The sequence below is a fragment of the Silene latifolia genome, chromosome Y, assembly GCF_048544455.1.
Source record: "Silene latifolia isolate original U9 population chromosome Y, ASM4854445v1, whole genome shotgun sequence".
In the NCBI taxonomy this organism is placed as follows: Eukaryota; Viridiplantae; Streptophyta; class Magnoliopsida; order Caryophyllales; family Caryophyllaceae; genus Silene; species Silene latifolia.
The window spans coordinates 215,087,650-215,108,296 of record NC_133538.1 but is presented as its reverse complement, the minus strand read 5'-3'; the positions used below and the strand labels follow the sequence as shown (position 1 = coordinate 215,108,296).

The 20,647-nt window shown below is 34.6% G+C and overlaps 1 protein-coding gene across 1 annotated transcript; it reads right to left on the bottom strand.

The window, feature by feature from the left end:
* Positions 1-14,967: 14,967 nt before the first annotated feature.
* On the bottom strand, positions 14,968-16,371 carry LOC141630067 (plasma membrane ATPase 4-like). The gene is made up of 2 exons (XM_074442947.1): positions 16,351-16,371; positions 14,968-15,528 (listed from the first exon to the last, which is right to left on the bottom strand). Exons 1-2 carry the CDS (start codon positions 16,369-16,371, stop codon positions 14,968-14,970), a joined length of 582 nt encoding a protein of 193 aa, XP_074299048.1.
* Between the last annotated feature and the right edge of the window lie 4,276 nt (positions 16,372-20,647).

Genomic DNA, 20,647 nt, shown 5'->3' with positions numbered 1-20,647 from the left:
AATCGTCATCGCGAAGAATCCAGTATGCTTCAGCAAGACAAAGCACATGTGAAAGTGAGGTTCTATGCACTTCGAGATGCCGAGCAAGAAAAGGAAGTGGAACTTATCCATTGCCCATCCGAGTTCCAACTAGCTGACATTTTAACCAAGGCTCTACCGACAGCAAGGTTCGAGTTTCTAAGATCAAAGCTGGGCATCACTCCAAAAGTCTCAAGGAGGAGTGTTGAAGTGTGAGACTTTTCTGGAGTGTTCTAGAAGGTTCCGAAATATTCTAGAATAATGTAGAAACTTCTAGAATGTTTTAGAATAATGTCGAAGTTACTAGAATAGTCTAGAATACTCTAGAAGGATCATGAATGGTCTAGATGTGTGTAGAGAAGTCTAGAACCTTCTAGAGATGTCTTGTATGTATAGAGAACTCTAGAGACGTACTAAGTCTAGGTCACTCTAGAATGCTCTATTCTAGAGGATTCTAAGAATGTAGGAGAAGGAGGAGGAGCACTATAAATAGAGGTCCTCCCCTCCCATTTTGATGTATCCCAACAAATTCACAACAAATCAATACACAAACTAATTCCTTTAAACTAAACTCCAACTAATCAACCTTCAACTAATCAACTAAACAAACAACTAATTTCCACTCTACTTCTTATACTCCCCCATACACCAACATTGTACTTATCTTCCTGGTTTGATATTCGTATATTGTTGGTTGACGTGTGTTGTGCTTTTGTCAAATCTCTTTCAATAACCTTTCTGCGGTGACCCATTAGATATTTTCGACAAATGGGGAGCAGTGAGTCTTGACAGATAATTACGTGATTGCTTTGGTTGCTGGTTAGGGATGGAGGATGCATTATCAACATTTGGAGTCTCACCTAGTTGATGTCATCACTTATTTATGAACTATTCTTTATTATTCCGTTGTATCGAATTTGGCTTTGGATTAAACGTATTTATTTTGGTATTCATCAATAAGGTTATTAAATGTTCTTTAAATGTTGATTTGATATGTACTATCTCGGGTGACCGAGATGGTAACCCTCCTACTTGTCTTGGAATGTTTTGTTAAAGACACTTGGATAAATAAGGGTATTACAAAATGATATGAAGCAAAACGTTACGGCTACATAAAATATAAATTGGATTACCTTAATTAGACTCTGAGCATAAATCCAACCGAATAAGTACGAAGTTAATAGGCACATCACAAAATATACTCTGTATACCAAAAACTCGCGAATACAATGAAGAATAATTTTTTTGTTTTTCTTTTTACTTACCCTACCAAGTTCCTTTTACCCTTTGTCCTCTCTCCCCACCTCTTTTGTTTGCATGGGAGAGGCCCAAACTCTTGTTTAATAAAAAGGACAAAAGCAAGCAAAAAAAAGAGAGTTAAAAGGATAAAAATAAGGTGATAAAGAAAAAAGTCGTGGTTCGTATTTGCTAAACAGATTTGTGCTTTGCTGCCATTATAGATAAAAATTTCTATCCCAAGGAATCAAGGATAACAACAATCTTTATGGTCCAAATGTTTTCCTTCCACACATTGATATTAGGCATGACAAGGTGTTCATTGGGGGTGTTATTGAGTTACTCTGGTCAACTTTGTTTAGAGTTAAGATGGGAGTTGGTACCAAAGTTGGTTCCGTGCGAGTTGTAAGTAGGGATGGCAGTGGGTCGGGGACCCGACCCAGACCCCGAGGGTCAGACTCTAATGGGTCGGGTATGGGTCTCATTTTTTCAGACCCAATGGGTATGGGTCGGGTATGGGTGCCTTAAGAAAATATTTGGTCAGGTCAGGTCCGGCTAAGATTATGAGACCCATACCCGACCCTTAGACCCTTTATTAAAGAAAAAAATCAAAATTACAACTTTTCTCAATTCATACTTGTGAAACCGTAGAAACCCAACTAAAGTCTCTTTCTCCCCATCCCATAAAGTGATAAAACCCAACAAACTATTCTCGACAATACCACCATTCCACCACCGACACAAGAAAACCACCACCACAACAATGGCGATACGCGACCCCAACCACCTCTAATAGCTTTACCGACAACCACCATTAACGGCAGATTAATAAACTCATAATGTTAAAGTAGTATGATTTTTTTTTTTAATATTATAGACCACATACCGTTAATCTTGTTCTTAAAGTGGTTAAACTGACCATGCGGGTAGACCAGACCCTACCCTTACCCATGGTCCGGGTATGGGTCCTCAAATTTTAGACCCTTGAGGGTCTGGGTCGGGTACGGGTCCAAAGGAAAAATCTCGGGTCGGGTCCGGGTCTAGGCGGACCCTACCCAGACCCTACCCATTGCCATCCCTAATTGTAAGGATTTTCATCACTTAAATAAGTAGTTATGGCTTTGATCTTCGACTCTTGTGAATAAAAAAAAACCCAAACTTGGAAGGGTTTAAGTTGCCTTCAGTATTTCAAAAGAGATTGTCTCAACTGATGGTAGCGGATACTCCTACTTATCACAAAAAAAGGGTTAATTGATGAGAATAATCCAAAGTATACCTCATATTCTCATATTAATCCATACTAATGTTTAACTGAGAAAAAACTCAATTACGCGCACATATTTCTCACAATACACCCGGTAACCGAATACCTGTTGAATAGGTCATACCTTAAAAAATTAAATGGAACCTATAAAAATAATAAACCCCTAATTTAAGTCATCTCCTCCAACTTATTTCATACAACTCCTCTATAATCAACCATCAAACAACCAAAACCAGTAAACCATCGTCACATTCATATCCCTCCCTCTCTGCCTGATTACTCCGCCGCCGCCGCTTTCTCACTCCGCCACCACCAACCTAACTTGAGTTTTATGCTTGGATGCATTCTTCAAAATCAAATCTCACCTCAAATTAAAACAACAAATCTCATTAAATCCCTTCAAATCTCACTTTCTACCTCTTCAAATCTTGATATTAATAATCAATTTTCGTCATTTGTACATTGAGTAACCTCTTTAAAACTCAACATTCTTTCCCTATTTTAATGGGATTTCTGTCTTCTACAAGTTTTACCTCTTTAGCTTCGATTCTAATTTGTGATGAAGGATAGTGATGGTGGTGGTGCGTATGGACCGAATCTGATGAATGATCATTGCTCAATAAATGTGGAACTTGTAATTGTAAAAATAAGACATTGTAATTCATCTTTAAGGAATTTAACTTAACATCTCAAGTAGCAGGAGATTGTCCATATTTTCTTTAGACATTCAACGATTGATGATTTTTTCCCCTTATTTTGTAAAAGTATCCTTATAGTATTTGATTGGTTTTTAGGTTTTGATTAATATTAATTAATTTGGAGTAAGTTACAAATTCAGGAAGAAAACATGTAAAAATTAAATTGGGATTTTTGAATTTTATTTTTAATTTGGGGTAAGTTACAATTAATTTAGCGGCTAGTCTTGTTTTCCGTCTATAACTAAAGACGGGTCAAATAGCTTGAAAGTGGTGACATTTTGGACACACACCACCCCACTTGTTGATTGTCCTATTAGGAATGTTGTATTGTATTTGACCCGTTTTTAGTTATAGACGAATATGTGCCGTCTGTAATGAGATTTTGTGTTAATTTAGGATTTTTAGGTTTTACAACAACAAAAATGGGCCCCACTGTCTTATGACCTGAACCCTTACTTGTTATAACAGGTCAAAATTAAGCCGAGTTCAATGAAAAATAAATGAAGGCGTAATTTAGATTTTTCTCAGTTAAACGTTAGTATGGATTAATATGAGAAGGGAGGAATAGTTTGGATTATTCCCATCAATTAGACCACCCCCAAGCAAGGTCAATTGGGGGGGTCAATTTGTGAAAGGTCACCTTAATCCACATTTAAGTAAAAGATTAGGGTGACCCAAGGTTGAAAAGGTGAGAAGAGGTCAATTGATGACCTTCACTTGCTCAAATTAACCCAAGAATTGACCTTACATGTGTCAAATTGTAATTGATTACAATATTTAAAATTCAATAAAAAAAACTCATATATTAACATTAAAAGTACAAAGAGTATGCGGCTTTTTTAATGTATGCGGCTTTTTTAATTATGTATGCGGTTTTTTTAATTATGTATGGTTTTTTTGTTTTAATGTATGCGGCTTTTTTAATTGCTCAAATTATGTATGTGGCTTTTTTAATTATGTATGCGGTTTTTTTATTGTCAATGAAATCGTCTTTTCGATTATTAAATTTTAACTTTGTTATTTAATAATTTTTTTCCGAAGTGTACGTCATTAAATTAATTTTTAATATATTGGAGTACTTTTATTTTTTAAAAATTACAATAAAAACTTGTGTATAATTAGTTAGTAAATAATAATTGAAAAAGTAAGAGAGAGGTTTTAGTGGGGTAGAGAATGTAGGAAATGATTAGAAATGTTGGAAAGTGGAAAATGATAGGATTAATTGACACAGGTCGTGACCTTCTACTTAGGAGACTGAAAATGGGTCAAATTAATAAGGGGTGATTAAGAGTAAAATTCTGATTGACCCGATTAAGTCAACCTTTTACTTAGGGATCGTCTTAACCCAAAAAAATGAGAGTTGGTCATATGAAGCTCGAATTCAATCACATCAGTGTTACAATTTGGATTAACAACGTTTTAGTATAGGTCAATATCTATTGTTTTATCAGAAATTCTCGTTTAAGCAGAGTATATTTGTCTTAATCTTAAGACGGGTCAAGTATCACACGTAAGACAAAAATACAATGCATTAATATTAATAAAAGGTTGGTTTCATTTATGCAAGTGAGGTGTTATATAACCTATTTTATTTTTAAGACGAATAAATTCGTTTTAAGGAAGACCTACTGATTTTATAAGCTTGTTGCATTGTATATTACACTCCGTATAGAATTGGATAATATACATGTTTTTACTCGCTATACTGTAAACTACTTTGTAACACCCCACGTTAATTGAAGAGGTCCAGTGATAGGCTTAAATGACAAGTGCTTAAAGGGATTGAATGTACTACTCATATCAACAAAGTGCACTTTCTTTTATGGTCATCCATGCAAAAGAACTCCACAGTTAAGCGTGCTGGGCTGAAAGTAGTCTTAAGATGGGTGACCTCCTGTGAAGGTTTCCGGGATACGTATGAGTGAGGACAAAATGCGCTATAAAGGACTCGTGTTGATCTGTGCGCCATGTACACAGCCTGGTGAGCTATCATAAGTATCCGCTCCCGACCCGATTTGGGTCAGGGTGTTACAACTTCGTATAACATAATTATTAAAATTATATATAATTCCAGAGTTCTTACTCATTCGTTCCCGTAACTGGTTTACATTTAGTTGAAATTACTTTCACAAAGAAAAAAAAAATCTAAAATCAGTTGGAGTGAAAGAAAGAGTATCATTTTTTATTTACATTAATTTTATTGCTTCAAATTAACGCTTCTTATAAAATTAATGGATTCCAAGTAACTCATAAGTCAGGTGGCAAATGGCAATATCGTAAATTCATAACCTCAAATTTAATAGTCATTTTAAATTCAAAGTCGTTCTTAATCAATTGTCAAATTATATAGATTTGTTACCTAAAAATTCGATCAAATCGAGCGTACAATTAAGTTAATTTCGTTAGAAAAGACTATTTTAGTCAAAACCTAAAATGCTGACCGGTGTACAATTAATAATCCCCTATCTACTATGAATAAGTGAACTCATAAATTTTCTCTCTAGAAAACATCTTTTTAAATAAGAAAGCTATTAATAATTTAATTCTATTTACTAAATAAGGAAATTAATAATTATAATGTATTTCATTATATAATTCTTTTCATTAAAATTTATCTTTTCATCAAAATATATAATTTTTACTAAACACTAAACTATAATATTTTAAAAGTATAAATAATATAAGACTATAAACTATTAAATCTTTTATTGATATTATTATTTGAGAATTACTTGACGCATACTATTCATACTATGTATAAACAAAACTATAAATGGTTTTGATTACTTTCATAACAAAAAAAAGTTGAGAGAATTTATAAATTGGAATCATTAGCGTTGTGGTATAAACTATACTTTTAAAAAAATACATTTCAGCACATTACTCAATTCTCTTGGATTAATTTTCAGTTTTAATTTATTTTTTGCTCGAAACAAAATATAATAACGAGAAAAATGAACAACTAATGAGATACTAATATTATTTTACAGTTCAATTTTACTTAGTTTTCTTGAATAATTTTAGAGTAATTTTTTTTCCTCATCAAAATATAATAACGTGAAATATGAAAAATTAATGAGTTATTAGTTTAGCATGATTAAGTAATAAAAAATAAAGACTCTATAAATACCGCTCATTCAATGCGTAAGATCTAAACTAGTTCTTATAAATGGAGTTAAATCATCCATTTTAGGATAATGAATAGATAAGTGATGTTTGAACTGCGATTTAGCGTCACGATCGATGACATGTGAAGAGTTCCAACTCTTATAGGAATTAGTAGCATTAAGTGGCCTTGCATATTGTCACTAATGATAAACATTTGAGATGCTAGAAGGTTATGAAGTAATCTTTTCCATGAATACCATTGTGGTGTATTAGGGTGCAAAAGTCAAACCATTTCCATATCTAAGTCCTTGGTTTGAGGGGAGGATTATTAGGGTGCAAACCTATGTTCCACATCGGTAGTGTAAAAGTGAAATATCATCTTTATAAGTGTTCAGAAGATATAATAGTACGAGGCCTTTTGGGAAGGAGCCCAAGAATAAATCCGTGAGGGTTTGGCCCAAAGCGGACAATATCATAATATTATGGGTTGTGGACACAGATGCAACATAGACCAACACGAGGTATTCACACTTCCGCACAACAAGTGGTATTAGAGCCCAAGGTTCGACTTGGGCTAGACACGAGGATGCATCAGCAGGCCCAAGACTTGAAGTTGTACACTGTAAGGCATGTAAATCCTAGCTTGGGGTGAGTCCTTGAGCAAGCCCGGTCCAGGGCTACATGGATGAAAGGCGTCATAGGTCTTGTGGAGGACAAAGACCATTTGTGTACTAGAATTGTTGATTAGGTGGACCTTTATCAGGTTGGGTGCCACAGGTCTGGTGGGTCCTTTTCAGGTTGGATACCAGAGACCGTTAGTGTTCTAGGATTTCTGAAGTGGTGGACCCGGTCCAGGGTATATTGGATGCAGAGGATGTTCGATATGCATGTGTAGCAAATCTCTAAGAAGGGCACATGGACATGCAAGTTCAGGAGCATGTGGGGGCACTCACTTGACCAGGCGGTGACATGTGGTGCAAGACATGGCTCGTGGTAGCATGGTGTATCGGTTAAGGGGAGGTTATCAAGACTTATGATATTTCAGGTGTCTAGAAGTTGGGGCTGTAGGTGTGGAAAATTCTCCATAGAGGTCAAGGCCCGAGTCAATGATGATGGTCCTTGGTTTGAGGGGAGGATTGTTAGGGTGCAAACCCATGTCCCACATCGGTAGAAAAAAGATGGAATATAATCATTATAAGTGTCTACAAAATATAATAGTACGAGGCATTTTGGTAAGGAGCCCAAGAGTAAATCCGTGAGGGCTTGGCCCAAAGTAGACAATATCGTACTATTATGGGTTGTGGACGCCGATGCAGTAGAGGCCCAACACGGGATATTCACGAGATACGACTTGTTGTGCGGAAGCGTGAATACGTCGTGTTGGTCTCTGCTGCATCTGTGTCCACAACCCATAATAGTACGATATTGTCCACTTTGTGCCAAGCCCTCACGGATTTATTATTGGGCTCCTTCCCAAAAGGTCTCGTACTATTATATTTTCTGGATATTTATAAAGATGATATTTCACCTTTACACTACCGATATGGGACATGGGTTTGCACCCTAATAATCCTCCCCTCAAACCAAGCACCATCATCTTGAATCGGACCTTGACCTCCATGGAGAACTCTCCACACCATACAGCCCCAACTTTTCGACACTCGCATCACCAAGTCTTGATAACCTCCCCTTAAACGACACGCCATGTGTCTCACGTGGCTTGTTCTACACTTGCGTACCAAACTCCTCTGCATTCAATATACCCTGGACTGGGTCCGAATCCACTGCCTCAGCGCGTCACACCGGACCACTTTTGGACTTACCATTGACCGCTTTTTTGTAGCCTCTACTAAGCCTCAGCCCACCACACATCGGGTCGCTGACGGTCTTCTGTTGGACGGCCCTGTCTCAACGCCGTGAGACCATGTCGCTTCTCACGAACATATTAGCTCTCCCTCTAGTTATAGGAGTTCCACGTCTTATAGTGTGTCCACCTTCAAGTTTTGGCCTGATGAATCTCTGTGTCTAGCCCAAGTCGAACCTTGGGCTCTAATACCACTTGTTGTCAGGAAGCGTGAATACATCGTGTTGGGCCTCTGCTGGACCGGTGTCCACTGTCCATAATAGTACGATATTCTCCACTTTGGTCCAAGCCCTCACAGATTTACTCTTGGGCTCCTTCCCAAAAGGCCTCATACTATTATATTTAGTGGATACTTATAAAGATGACTTTTAACATTTACACTACCAATGTGGGACATGGGTTTGCACCCTGACAATCCTCCCCTCAAACCAAGGACCATCATCTTTGACTCGGGCCTTGACTTTTACGGAGAAATTCCCACACTTCTACAGCCCCAACTTCTAGACACCCGCATCACCAAGTCTTGATAACCTCCCCATAAACGCCACATCATGTGTCTCACAGGGCTTGTGCTACATTTGCGTACCAAACTCCTCTGCATCCAATATACCCTGGACTGGGTCCGAATCCACCGCCTCAGCACGTCACACCGGACCGCCTTTTTGCACTTATCATGGACCGCTTTCTTTGCCTCCATTAAGCCTCAGCCCACCACACATCGGGTCGCTGACAGTCTTCTCTTGTACGGCCCTGTCTTTGTCCCCACAAGACCTATGACGCCTTTCATCCATTTAACCCTCGACCGGGCTTGCTCAAGGACTCGCCCCAAGCTAGGAGTTCCATGCCTTATAATGTACAACTTCTAGTCTTGGGCTTGCTGATGCATCCTCATGTCTAGGCCAAGTTGAACCTGGCTCTGATACCACTTGTTGTGCGGAAGCGTGAATATCCCGTGTTGAGCCTCTGCTGCATCGGCGTCCACAACCCATAATAGTACGATATTGTTCGCTTTGGGCCAAGCCCTCACATATTTACTCTTTGGCTCCTTCCCAAAAGGCCCCGTACTATTATATTTTGTAGACACTTATAAAGATTATCTTCCATCTTTATTCTACCGATGTGGGACATGGGTTTGCACCCTAACATGGTGGAAGAAGATTATCAACCAATTACAAAGATTAATTTTACACCCTTTTAAAATTTAACATGGTATAAGGCCTAGTTTGGTTGTCATACGGGAATTAATTTTCCATGATTTTACAAAATACATGAATTGGCCAATTCATGTGAATTACCCAAACTCGTTTGGTTGTCCGGGAGTTGAATTGACACAATAGTTTCAAATGTGTGTTTGGCCCAGTTTGTAAAAGTGTTTTTGGACTTAAAAACACTTTTTGGCCAAACACATCTTTTTCTAAAAGCTAAAATGAAATTCCAAAAAGCTAAAAATTCATATATTTTGCCCATAAAAATAAAAGCATCAATTTAGTGCTTCTACTTTTGAAAAACACTTTTAAAAAAATTAAGGGTCTGTTTGGCCTAACTTATAAAAATGAGTTTCTACTCTTGAAAACTAGTTTTACATAAACTGTTTTTTGAAAAAGCTCTTAGTGTTTGGCCAAAAGTTATAAGAAATTACTTTTATTAGTTTGTTGATGTTTAGCCTAACAAATTTTATTTTTTTTTCTTTTTTAAATTGTCATGTAACGCTAAAATATGCCATTTTAAAAATAAAACAACAAGAATCATACAATTATACTGCGTAACTAATTTTCATCGATCATGATGCTATCAAATTTTTTAAAATTTAACTATTGTTACGTTTCACCGAAAAGGTAAATCATTGTAAGACAATCTATCGACTTACGAAAAATCATAGTAGAAGTAGCTAACAAAATAAAATCATTGTAAGACAAACTATCGGCTTACGAAAAATGATAATTAAAACAATTTTCATTGAAAAAAATATATGGAGCAAAGAAAAATCATTGTGTCCTCCGGAAGGACCGTCCTCCTTACACCTAAAGGCAATCTACTAAATAAAATATTATAAAGGCTTAGGTGTAAGGCAGACGGTACTCCCCGAGAACCTAAGTATTTTATGGAGCAAACTATATATGTACGTAATTATTAGACGTAAAAGAAAATGGTGTTGAAAATAGAAGATTTTGAGAAGTAGAAGCAGAAACTCCTATTTTCTACTTCTGTTTCTAGGGGTTATTTCGACTTTTTGGGTTTAAAAAAAGTTGTTTTTACTTTTCCAAAAACTAGTGTTTGGCTCAGCTTGTGTTTTTATAGTATAAAAACAGTTTTAAAAGCCTGGCCAAACAGGCTCTAAGTTTGAAAAACAAAAAACTCATTTTTGAGAATTTAGACCAAACATGCTCTAAACTCCTCCATTATGGAGGAGTTGACAATTGATGGGAAAAAGAAAATCTCATAATTTAGGGTAACTAAACATCTCCCATTTTCCAAAATCATAGAATTTTCTATTCACTTATTTTTATGGGGGCAATAAATGAGACCTAAGATCACTTTTCTTTGCTCTTTAGATACACTTTCGTTTTCTTGCTCACCGTTAGAATATTCCATCAAATCAATATAAATATATATTTGAGGCGTTTTTTGAGCGATGTGGTAGTCTCCAACTTTTTTTAAAACACTTAATTAAATTTTAAAATTAATTACTTAAATTTTTTCTATTAGAATGAGGAACTAATTAATCATTTACAATTTTCATATTAGAATTAGAAAATTATTTTTTTTTAATATTTATGCACTTATTAATTTAAAGTAACTTTTCCAACTTTTCTATTAGAATTATAATATTATTTCTTAATATTCGTTTATATATATATATATATATATATATATATATATATATATATATATATATATATATATATGGTCGAGATCCGGTGAGAACTACCCATATAATGAGAACCGTGAGAACCACTCACAACCTTTAGATCTTAAACAAATGAATGTCTGAGATCCTACCAATGTCATTTAAACAAATTTCGTCCAACCCTGTGTCATTTAACCAAATTACGTTCATTCTCTCTCCAATTAATCTCTATATCCCCATCATCAAACTGCTTCCTAGAATTGAAGAACAAACTTCAAAAATCCGCTGCTTCCTTCTTCAATTGAGACGCAAATCGAACTATACTTCACCGTACATCAAAATTCAATGAGGTTTGTTTAATTTCTCTTAATTTCCCTTAATTTTGACTTTATATGTTTCGAATTTGTTAATTCGTCAACAAATTAGGGTTGACGAATTGTTGATTCGAGTTTGTACACATATAATTGGGGTTTTGAATTGAAATTGGTGTTGTAGATTAAGAAATTGGGTTACGATGGGTTATATTTGATGACTTGGTTGTGACATGTGGGTGTGGTCCTTGATGACAGTCATTGGGTAGGTTTGTTAACTAAGCCCCCTGAAGGAGTCAATGCTAAATGGTGTTAAATCTGGTGACTTGGTGGGATTGTGGGAGGTGTCAAGGTTAGGTTTATGTACTAAGGGTATATTGGCATTATAAGTGATTGATCATAAATGACTGCTGTCGTTAATGGTGAATGGTTGTCTGCCGCTGGGAATGGTATTGGTATGACCTCTGGTGACTTGGTTACAGGTTCTAATGTGGTTGGGTTAAAGTACTAAGGGTATTGGTATATGCAACTCAACCATTTTTCCCACTTTCTATTCCAATGGCCGTGAATGTGATCAAACTAATGTTTGAAATCGAGAAGAGAAATATAGGATAATGCTGGGAATATTTTTGGTGACTTGTAGTAACTTCTTTTGTTCTAAGGCAGTACTCGGTAGACATGTTTACTCCTGTCGGGAAAGTGAAGGACCAATTTGAAAAAGAATGTACATACTTCTGATTAACTTAAACAAAGGGTTAGGCGGTTTGACATCATAGTCCGAAATATCGACTTGGATTTGATTACTTATTCCTTTCCTGCTATTTCAGGCTAGTGGTAAACTTTTGATTTTGGATCAACTCCTTCACAAGCTGCATGAATCAGGACATCGGGTTCTCATATTTTCTCAGATGACTCACACCCTTGATATTTTACAGGCTAGTTAACTCTTCATAGAATTGGTGCAAGGATCATTTGGTATTCGATGCAAATTTTTGAATTTTAACATTTTTTTGGTGATTTAGGATTATCTGGAATTGAGACGCTACACTTACGAGTGTCTTGATGATTCTATTCGAGCTGAGGAACGTTTTGCGGCAATAAGAAATTTTAGCCATCAGTCAACATCTGAGAATATGAATGTTGTTGTTTCTTCCGGCCACAAACCAGAGCCCCAGCTAGACATGTTATGAGAAGTAAAAGAGCAAATACGGAAACCACTACTGCAATAATGATTTTTTTGTGCTTTTTGTGAGAGTTGTTAGCGTTGTTAGCATTAGAAGGAGACAATCCTGATGCATTTCCACAAAGGCTTGGATTTCCCATGCTGAACCCATTTTGAAAAGAATCTCTCGCTGGGTACTGAACCCGAGAAATCATTGTGCGAGAGATCCAGGGATTGTATGCTAATAATGTTCGACAGTGACTCTGAGACCGACCTTGAGAGATGGTTGTGGGAGAGATTCAGGTCCAGTAAGGATCTCAGCTTGTCAAGATCAGGTATTGGGCCCGAAAGAGAGTTGCTAATGAGATCCAATAGGACTGGAAGTTGATTCAAGTTACTGAGCTCTGTCGGTATCTGTCCAGATAAGTCGTCGTGACTCAAGTTCAAGCTCAATAAGTTGACACAATTCCCCAGAACTACAGGTATACTTCCTGACGAATTGTTGGTGGATAAATCAAGAAACTGTAAAGACTTTAACTTGCTTATCCAATCAGGAATGCTACCATCTAAGTGATTATTTCCCATGTCGAGGTTAAATAACAGCTTCAAATTCTCATTCTTATTTTATCGTTCCTTGCAATTCTAACTTGGCTCTCCTGTCTGCTTCATATGTAAAAAAAAAAATCCAAAAATATTTTGCTGTCACTTTCTTGATGTCGTTGCTTTTCGAGTAAAACACCCGAGCTCTTAATTCTTCTACGTTTTACTTATTTTGAAAGCCAATTAGCTCTAATGGAAGAGCATTGTGCAATTCACAAGATGTGGGTTTGACTCCCATATTGGCCATGAAATATCAAATCTTTCTTTTACTCTTAAGAATGAAAAATAGTGTAATTGGTAATCCCATTTAATTCAAGTATGGCATATATGGTAAAAATTTTGGTATATATAATAGTCTTTGAAATACTTGTATTAAACTTTTGATAATTGCAAAGCTATTTCACGAGCTCAATGCCATTATTGCTTTTCTACCGGTATATTGCCCGAATATGATTATATCCTACTAAATAATTGTATTGTATTGCTTGCATCATGAAATGTTCCTATCGTTGGATTTGCGATTTAATAGGCTATATGGGACTCAAACCCATACCTTTGTGCACAATTTGCACATTGCTCTACCATTGAGCTAATAGCCTTTAAAATACGCCATACAAATACGATTATGAAATAACGAGCGTTTTATATTATGGCAGCCTAAATAACTGATATAAGGACACTGAAATGTTTCTCACATAGTAAGATATGTAAGAGATACACTAAAATGCCTTGTAGTTACATAAAAAGACCGGTAAATACATTAAATCTCTTCCACCGTCATTTCCCTTATTTTATGTATATAGAACCTTATTTCATGCACATAGGATCTATTCATGCCCATATAAAATTAATGTCCTTAACTAACAGTAATTAGTATCATAATATAACCAACTAATGCAACTGAAGAATTTTTTAATGCACATAGAACCTTTTTTCATGCACATAGAACCTTATTTCATGCACATATAATTTTACTTCGTGCACATAGAACACTTATTTCATGCGCATATAATTTTATTTCATGCACATAAAACCTTATTTCATGCACATAGAATCTTATTTCATGCCCATAAAATTTTATTTTATGCACATAAAACCTTATTTCATGCACATAGAATCTTATTTCATGCCCATAAAATTAACGTCCTTAACCAAAAGTAATTAGTATCATAATATAACCAACTGTAACTGAACAACTTTTTCATGCACATAGAACCTTATTTCATGCATATAGAACCTTATTTCATGCACATATAATTTTATTTATGCCCATTTAACACTTATTTCATGCACATAGAACCTTATTTCATGAATATAGAACCTTATTTCATGCACATAGAACCTTATTTCATGAACATAGAACCTTATTTCATGCACATAGAACCTTATTTCATGAAAATATAATGTCTTAAAAAAACTACTCTATAAAAGAGCACGTCCAAAAATACTTGGAAGAAACTCAAATCACAACTGAACTGAACTGATGCTGGAAGTTTACTTATTGTATTGCTTGTTAAATGTTAATTTCAATACAGACTACCGGTAATTAGCTAATCACAAGCGAATGAACGTCAAATTAGCCAAAGACGGAATTAGGGAAAAATGTGAAACCACAAGGAAAAAAATATGTTGTTAAGCATTACCTTCCCTTCAAATCTGAAAGGACTTCATCAGCTTCATATTTGTCTTGAAAGAAACAAAACCATAACCAGATGATTTTCTTTAAGTATCCTAAAATATGACTTTAGCTAAAACAGGATCGCTGCGACTTGATTGAAAAATTCTTTCAGGTTTTTGGTTCTTGCTTCAAATGGTAAATTTGCTACAAATAGTTTGTATACAACAGGCGGTCTTGATTTCACAAGGGTGTGAGTTTTCCACCAATGAGCAACACCAACAGATTATCAATTCCATCTCTATACCTCCTGTGCTGAATTGGGTACATAAATACTAACTCTATTACGATCCCAACTGCGATTGAGACTATGCAGAAGTTTCCGATTGCTGTTAACACCTTATGGAAGTGACCCACTTGGTTGGTGCTGTCAACAAGGTGTGCAGCCTTACCAAAGAAGGTGTGAACACCAGTCGCTATAACAATCGCCTCGATCTCACCCTGCTTACAGGTTGACCCTGAGAATACTTCATCACCAGGGCTTTTGTCCACAGGCAGTGACTCCCCAGTTAGAGCAGACTGATCAATCTTAAGAGCATCGCCTTCCAATAGACGTGAGTCTGCTGGAACAATGTCTCCTAGCTTGATGCTTATTATATCTCCTGGAACTAGAATCTCTGCCTCGATTTCGCTCCAACTGATTGAAATCTTCACTAATACCAGATCTGCCTCGTTTATATTGTTCCATTTTGATAAAAGTGGTAAAAATAGCGAGAAATACTTATAACTTGAATCGAACAACAACTGAAATCAATGGAAACGAACGAAAGAAGTACAAAACAGAAATATAACCTTAATCAACTAATTTGAATCATAATAATCATTAAAACAGATGAATAAGAAAAAAAATTGGGGGAATTACCTAAATATTTATCCGCTCGAAATCAGAAAAATCGATGATGAAATCAGAGAGAACGAAGAAGGAAGCAAAATTAAAGTCGGATTTATGAAGTATTTTGGTCAAAATCACAGCAACGGCACTCGAAATCAACGAGAATGAAGAAGGAAGCTTGAACAGAAGACTTCGCAAAAGAGATGATGGAGGAGAGAGAAAGTCAAACGAAAAGAAGAAAAAGCAAATGGCGTGATAATAATTATAGGAAAATGGAGGGTGAGACTGGTTGGCCTATTCCGAAAATATGTTTAATCCCAGCAAAATAGATTTAATCTCAGCCTTTAAAGAGGTTCTCATAGTTCTCATTATCTTGATGGTTCTCATAGGATCCCGAATATATATATATATATATATATATATATAGAGGCGGGATCTCGTGAGTTTGGTTCTTAGGGTGAGTTGTGAGTTTGGAAATCTGGACCATTAGATAGAATAAGATCAAAGGCTGATATTAATTGAGTCAGAAAATAAAAGCCCAGAAAGTGGACTTTCTCGCTACTTCTCCATGAAAACAAAAAGCAACTCAGTCTAACTCCATCACTAATCCAATGTCATCAATCTCTTCTAAAAAGTGCGTAGTAATCAACATCGGAGCTCCGACACCTGCCATGCCGGTGAGCCACCCAACATCATCACTGACATCACTACCACCGTACAACCATCTTCATCACCTTCATCACTACCACTGCCATCCCATTCTTTCTCTTAATTAATCAAAGTAGTCTTATTCGGCTACTTTAGTGTCGGATAATCGTTCCTTTTATCGTGATTTACGAGTTCTGTTTAGAATCTAAATCTACCATGGGAGTCGAGTTCGCTACTAGTAGCGTTCGTGTCGATAATAAAGTTGTTAAAGCTCAAATTTGGGATATTGACGGTCAATAATGGGTATATTTCTCTCTAAATAATCAATTTTGTTGTTTTTGTGATTGATTTTATGTGTAATTCAAATGTATCGAATATGGCTTTGTTGCAGAATTAGTGATAATTGATCAATTCGGTCGATCAATTATTTGTTGGCTAATTAATTTAATTGATGTTTGGTTTTAATCGGATTTGTTCGTCGTTGAAGTATATGATTTTTATTGATTTCATTGATGTTAGAATTTATCTTGATTGGAATTTTTACGGGTGTATTTTATGTTTAACTGATGCACAATCATGAGTTCATGGGTTTTCTGGACTTCTGCGCAAATCAATAACCCTAGCCCTGACAACACAGGTTTATAATTCTTGATTTTTCATCAAAGACCAAGAGTTCAATAGTAATACTATTGTCAAATTTCTGAAATATCCCTCTCTGAACTAAAACATTCGTATTATTTATTTCTTTTTTGAAGAAAGCAATGCAAAGTGCTGGTTAATAACTTGTTGACCAACACGACAAGGTTATTGTTGCACCGAAAAATAAATAAACAAGAAAGTGTATTCTTGTGGATATTAGTGTTAGCTTCTGGCTAACATCAGTATCATAGTACTCCGTAATCCGTATCATTGTTCATTTTGGTGGATTGTTTGATCAAGATTATGTAAACGGATACTTCATTGTTGCTAAACATTGTGTATTATCAAATTGACTTGTAATTCTATTGTTTTAAAAATTCCTAGTACGGTGTGTTTGTCATGTCATAAGATCCTCCATTTGCATCAAATTACGGTTGTAGATGCAGAATTGATAGGCCGGATTTTCTCAGGATGTCCTTTACTCGAATAATTTATTACGGAGCCGCTTAATTTTTATGAAGCTCAAACTCCGGCTATAGACACGGCATGTCTTGAAAACTGAAGTTCGGCAATGGAAAATGATGGAGTCAGTAATGGAGTATTTGAAACTCACTATGAGTTATATCCGCTGTACAATAATAGCATAATAACACCAAAATCAAAGTAGTAAAAAAAAATCAAAGTGACACCGGAATAACATCACAATAACACCAGAATAACAACACAATAACATGCGGTAAAAAACAGTGTAAAAAAATCAAAGTAGTTAAAAAAAATTAAAGTAATAAAAATATCAAAGTGACACCGGAATAACATCACAATAACAGCAGAATAATAGTAGAATAACAGCACAATAACACGTGGTAAAAAAAAGCAAAAAAAAATCAAAGTCGTAAAAAAATTCACAGTAACAGCAGAATAACATCAAAATAACAGCGGAATAACAATAACAACACAATAACATATGGTAAAAAAAAAGAGAAAAAAAATCAAAGTCGTAAAAAAAATCAAAGTAACAGCAGAATAACATCACAATAACAGCGGAATAACAATAACATGTGGTAAAAAAAAAAGAGAAAAAAATCAAAGTCGTAAAAAAAATCCAGGTAAAAAAAAGCACAATAATAACATAATAACACGAGGTAAAAAAATAAGAGTAAAAAAATTTCAAGTAAAAAAAAATCCGGTACAAAAAGAAAAACAAAAAAAGGTAACATAATGAGTAAATTAAAGAAAAACATAAGAGAAAACAAAAATTAAAGTGGTAAAAAAAAGCATAATAACACGAGGTAAAAAAAAAAGAAAAAAAAAATTAAAGTAAAAAAAAAAGTAACATTAGAAAAAAGAGAAAATAAGTAAATGACAATGGTCTTATATGACATATAAGATTTGATCTTGACCACTCATCTCTAATATAATCTAGTGGTTGAGATTCCCCCAACTCACAACTCACCATAAGAACCAAAATCACCAAATCCAATCTCTCTCTCTCTCTCTCTCTCTCTCTCTCTCTCTATATATATATATATATATATATATATATATATATATATATATATATATATATATATATATATATATATATATATATATATATATATATATATATATATATATATATATATATATATATATATATATATATATATATATATATATATATATAGGCAAGATCCTGTGAGTTTGCCACTTTTCGTGAGTTACCCCGCATTTATATACCATTGGATCTAACAAGATCAAGGGCTGAGATTAACCCACACAAACACTCATAAAATAATTCTATCTTTCTCTCTCCTAAAATCAATCCTCCTGTGCGTTTATTTCTTTTTTTTTTGTTCACTGTGTTCTTCATTCTTCTCCACATATTTCTATATTCTTCAAATTCATGTCACAATTCAACTAATTCTTCACAAAACTGGAATAATTCAAAACGAAAAGCATAAAATTAAGTCGATTATCTTACGATTAATTCGATTGCATCAAGCAATATCCGTCAAATTTAGCCCCAAATATGGAGAAACCCTAATGTAAGACTATGAAAAGAAGGTAAGCATAATTTTTTAAATTTTGTGACTAATAACATTAGGAAACAACAAATTTAATAGAAAATTTGTTCATTTACAACAACTTTTGAAAAGATTTCGATATTTTTTTGTGATTTGCGGCAATTTGAATCATGATGAGCAAATATAATCGGTGTTCAATAGAATAACGACGCAATGTAATAGAATAATCGACGAATGTAATAGAATAACTTATGTGTTCTGATTTTACTCCGTTAGTATGCTTGTTTATCCTACCGTTGACATTTGATTGATGATTTATTATCATAATCCTGGAAAATTGTTTGTAATCTAGATTAGCACATCAACTGTTTGTTAAAATGTCTAGTTGACTTTAGAAACTCCGTTATTGTAATGAAGAAACGTGGTTATTTAATAGTTATTCAAATTCGAACCTCGATTATTGTAATGTACAAACTCGGTTATTGTAATGTACAAACTCGATTATTGTAATGTAAAACTACGATATATGTAATTATTGTAATGTAGAAACTTCGGATATTATCTTTGTATAAATCGGTAATTATAGTTATTGTAATGTAGAAACTCAATTATTGTAATGAATAAATTGTGTTATTGTAAAACTCAAAAATATTCAAACATTCATATGCAGTTGTTGTAACATTACATCTCAATTATTGTATTACTTTAACCCGATTATTGTATTATTAAAACACGATTATTGTATCGTCGAGTTACTTCTTGGATGTATATAATATATTCAATGAAATAATTCATTATTTTTGGTGATTTACTGAGTTGAATCACGTTGAACACGGACAGACGTTCAGTGGAATAATCGATGTATATATTTGGTCATTTAATAGTTAACCCAGTTGTTTAGAAACTCCGTTATTGTAATGAAGAAACGTGGTTATTTAATAGTTATTCAAATTCGAACCTCGATTATTGAAATGTACAAACTCGGTTATTGTAATGTACAAACTCGATTATTGTAATGTAAAACTCGATATATGTAATTATTGTAATGTAGAAACTCGAGATATTGTCTTGTATAAATCTGTAATTATAGTTATTGTAATGTAGAAACTCAATTATTATAATGAATAAATTGTGTTATTGTAAAACTCAAAATATTCAAACATTCATATGCGATTGTTGTAACATTACATCTCAATGATTGTATTACTTTAACCCGATTATTGTATTATTAAAACACCGTTATTGTATCGTCGAGTTAATATAGCCATTCCCGATTTGTTGAGCGTGCTTTAGAAGAAGAAGGCGAGGAAGATGAATAAGAAGCTGGATGATAAAAAGCGGAAGAAGATGAATTGCAATCTGAATTTGACATAAGCAACACTTTTTTTACAACATAAAAATAGAGTAATTACATCAGCGTCGTATAATAATTTCCGTAAATTATTACAATAACCGTGACTGAACTTTACAATAACTGTGATTGAACTTTACAATAATCGGCCATGATTGAACTTGTGTACTTTGTCTCATACTTCATCCCTGAAGTTAAACATTAACAAGAAGTTGTCTTGATGGTGTCTTTTTCCCATTCATCCCAATGAGAACCATGTCTAGCTGATGAGGGTTGAACTAGCAAAAAGTGAAAGCTCGCTGAAAGAAATAAAAACAAAGAAGGACGTAAGTTGAAAATTACTATGCAACTGAAATACAATAACGACCCATAAGTATTGAAATAACC

Bases quoted from the DNA above. Each gene is read 5' to 3' on its own strand.
- LOC141630067 (XM_074442947.1), bottom strand. From the start codon at position 16,371: ATGGCAGTGGTAGTGATGAAG. The intron at 15,529-16,350 runs GTGATGAAGATG...CATTGATTTCAG, and splicing joins TGGCAGTGGTAGTGATGAAG to TTGTTGTTCGATTCAAGTTA.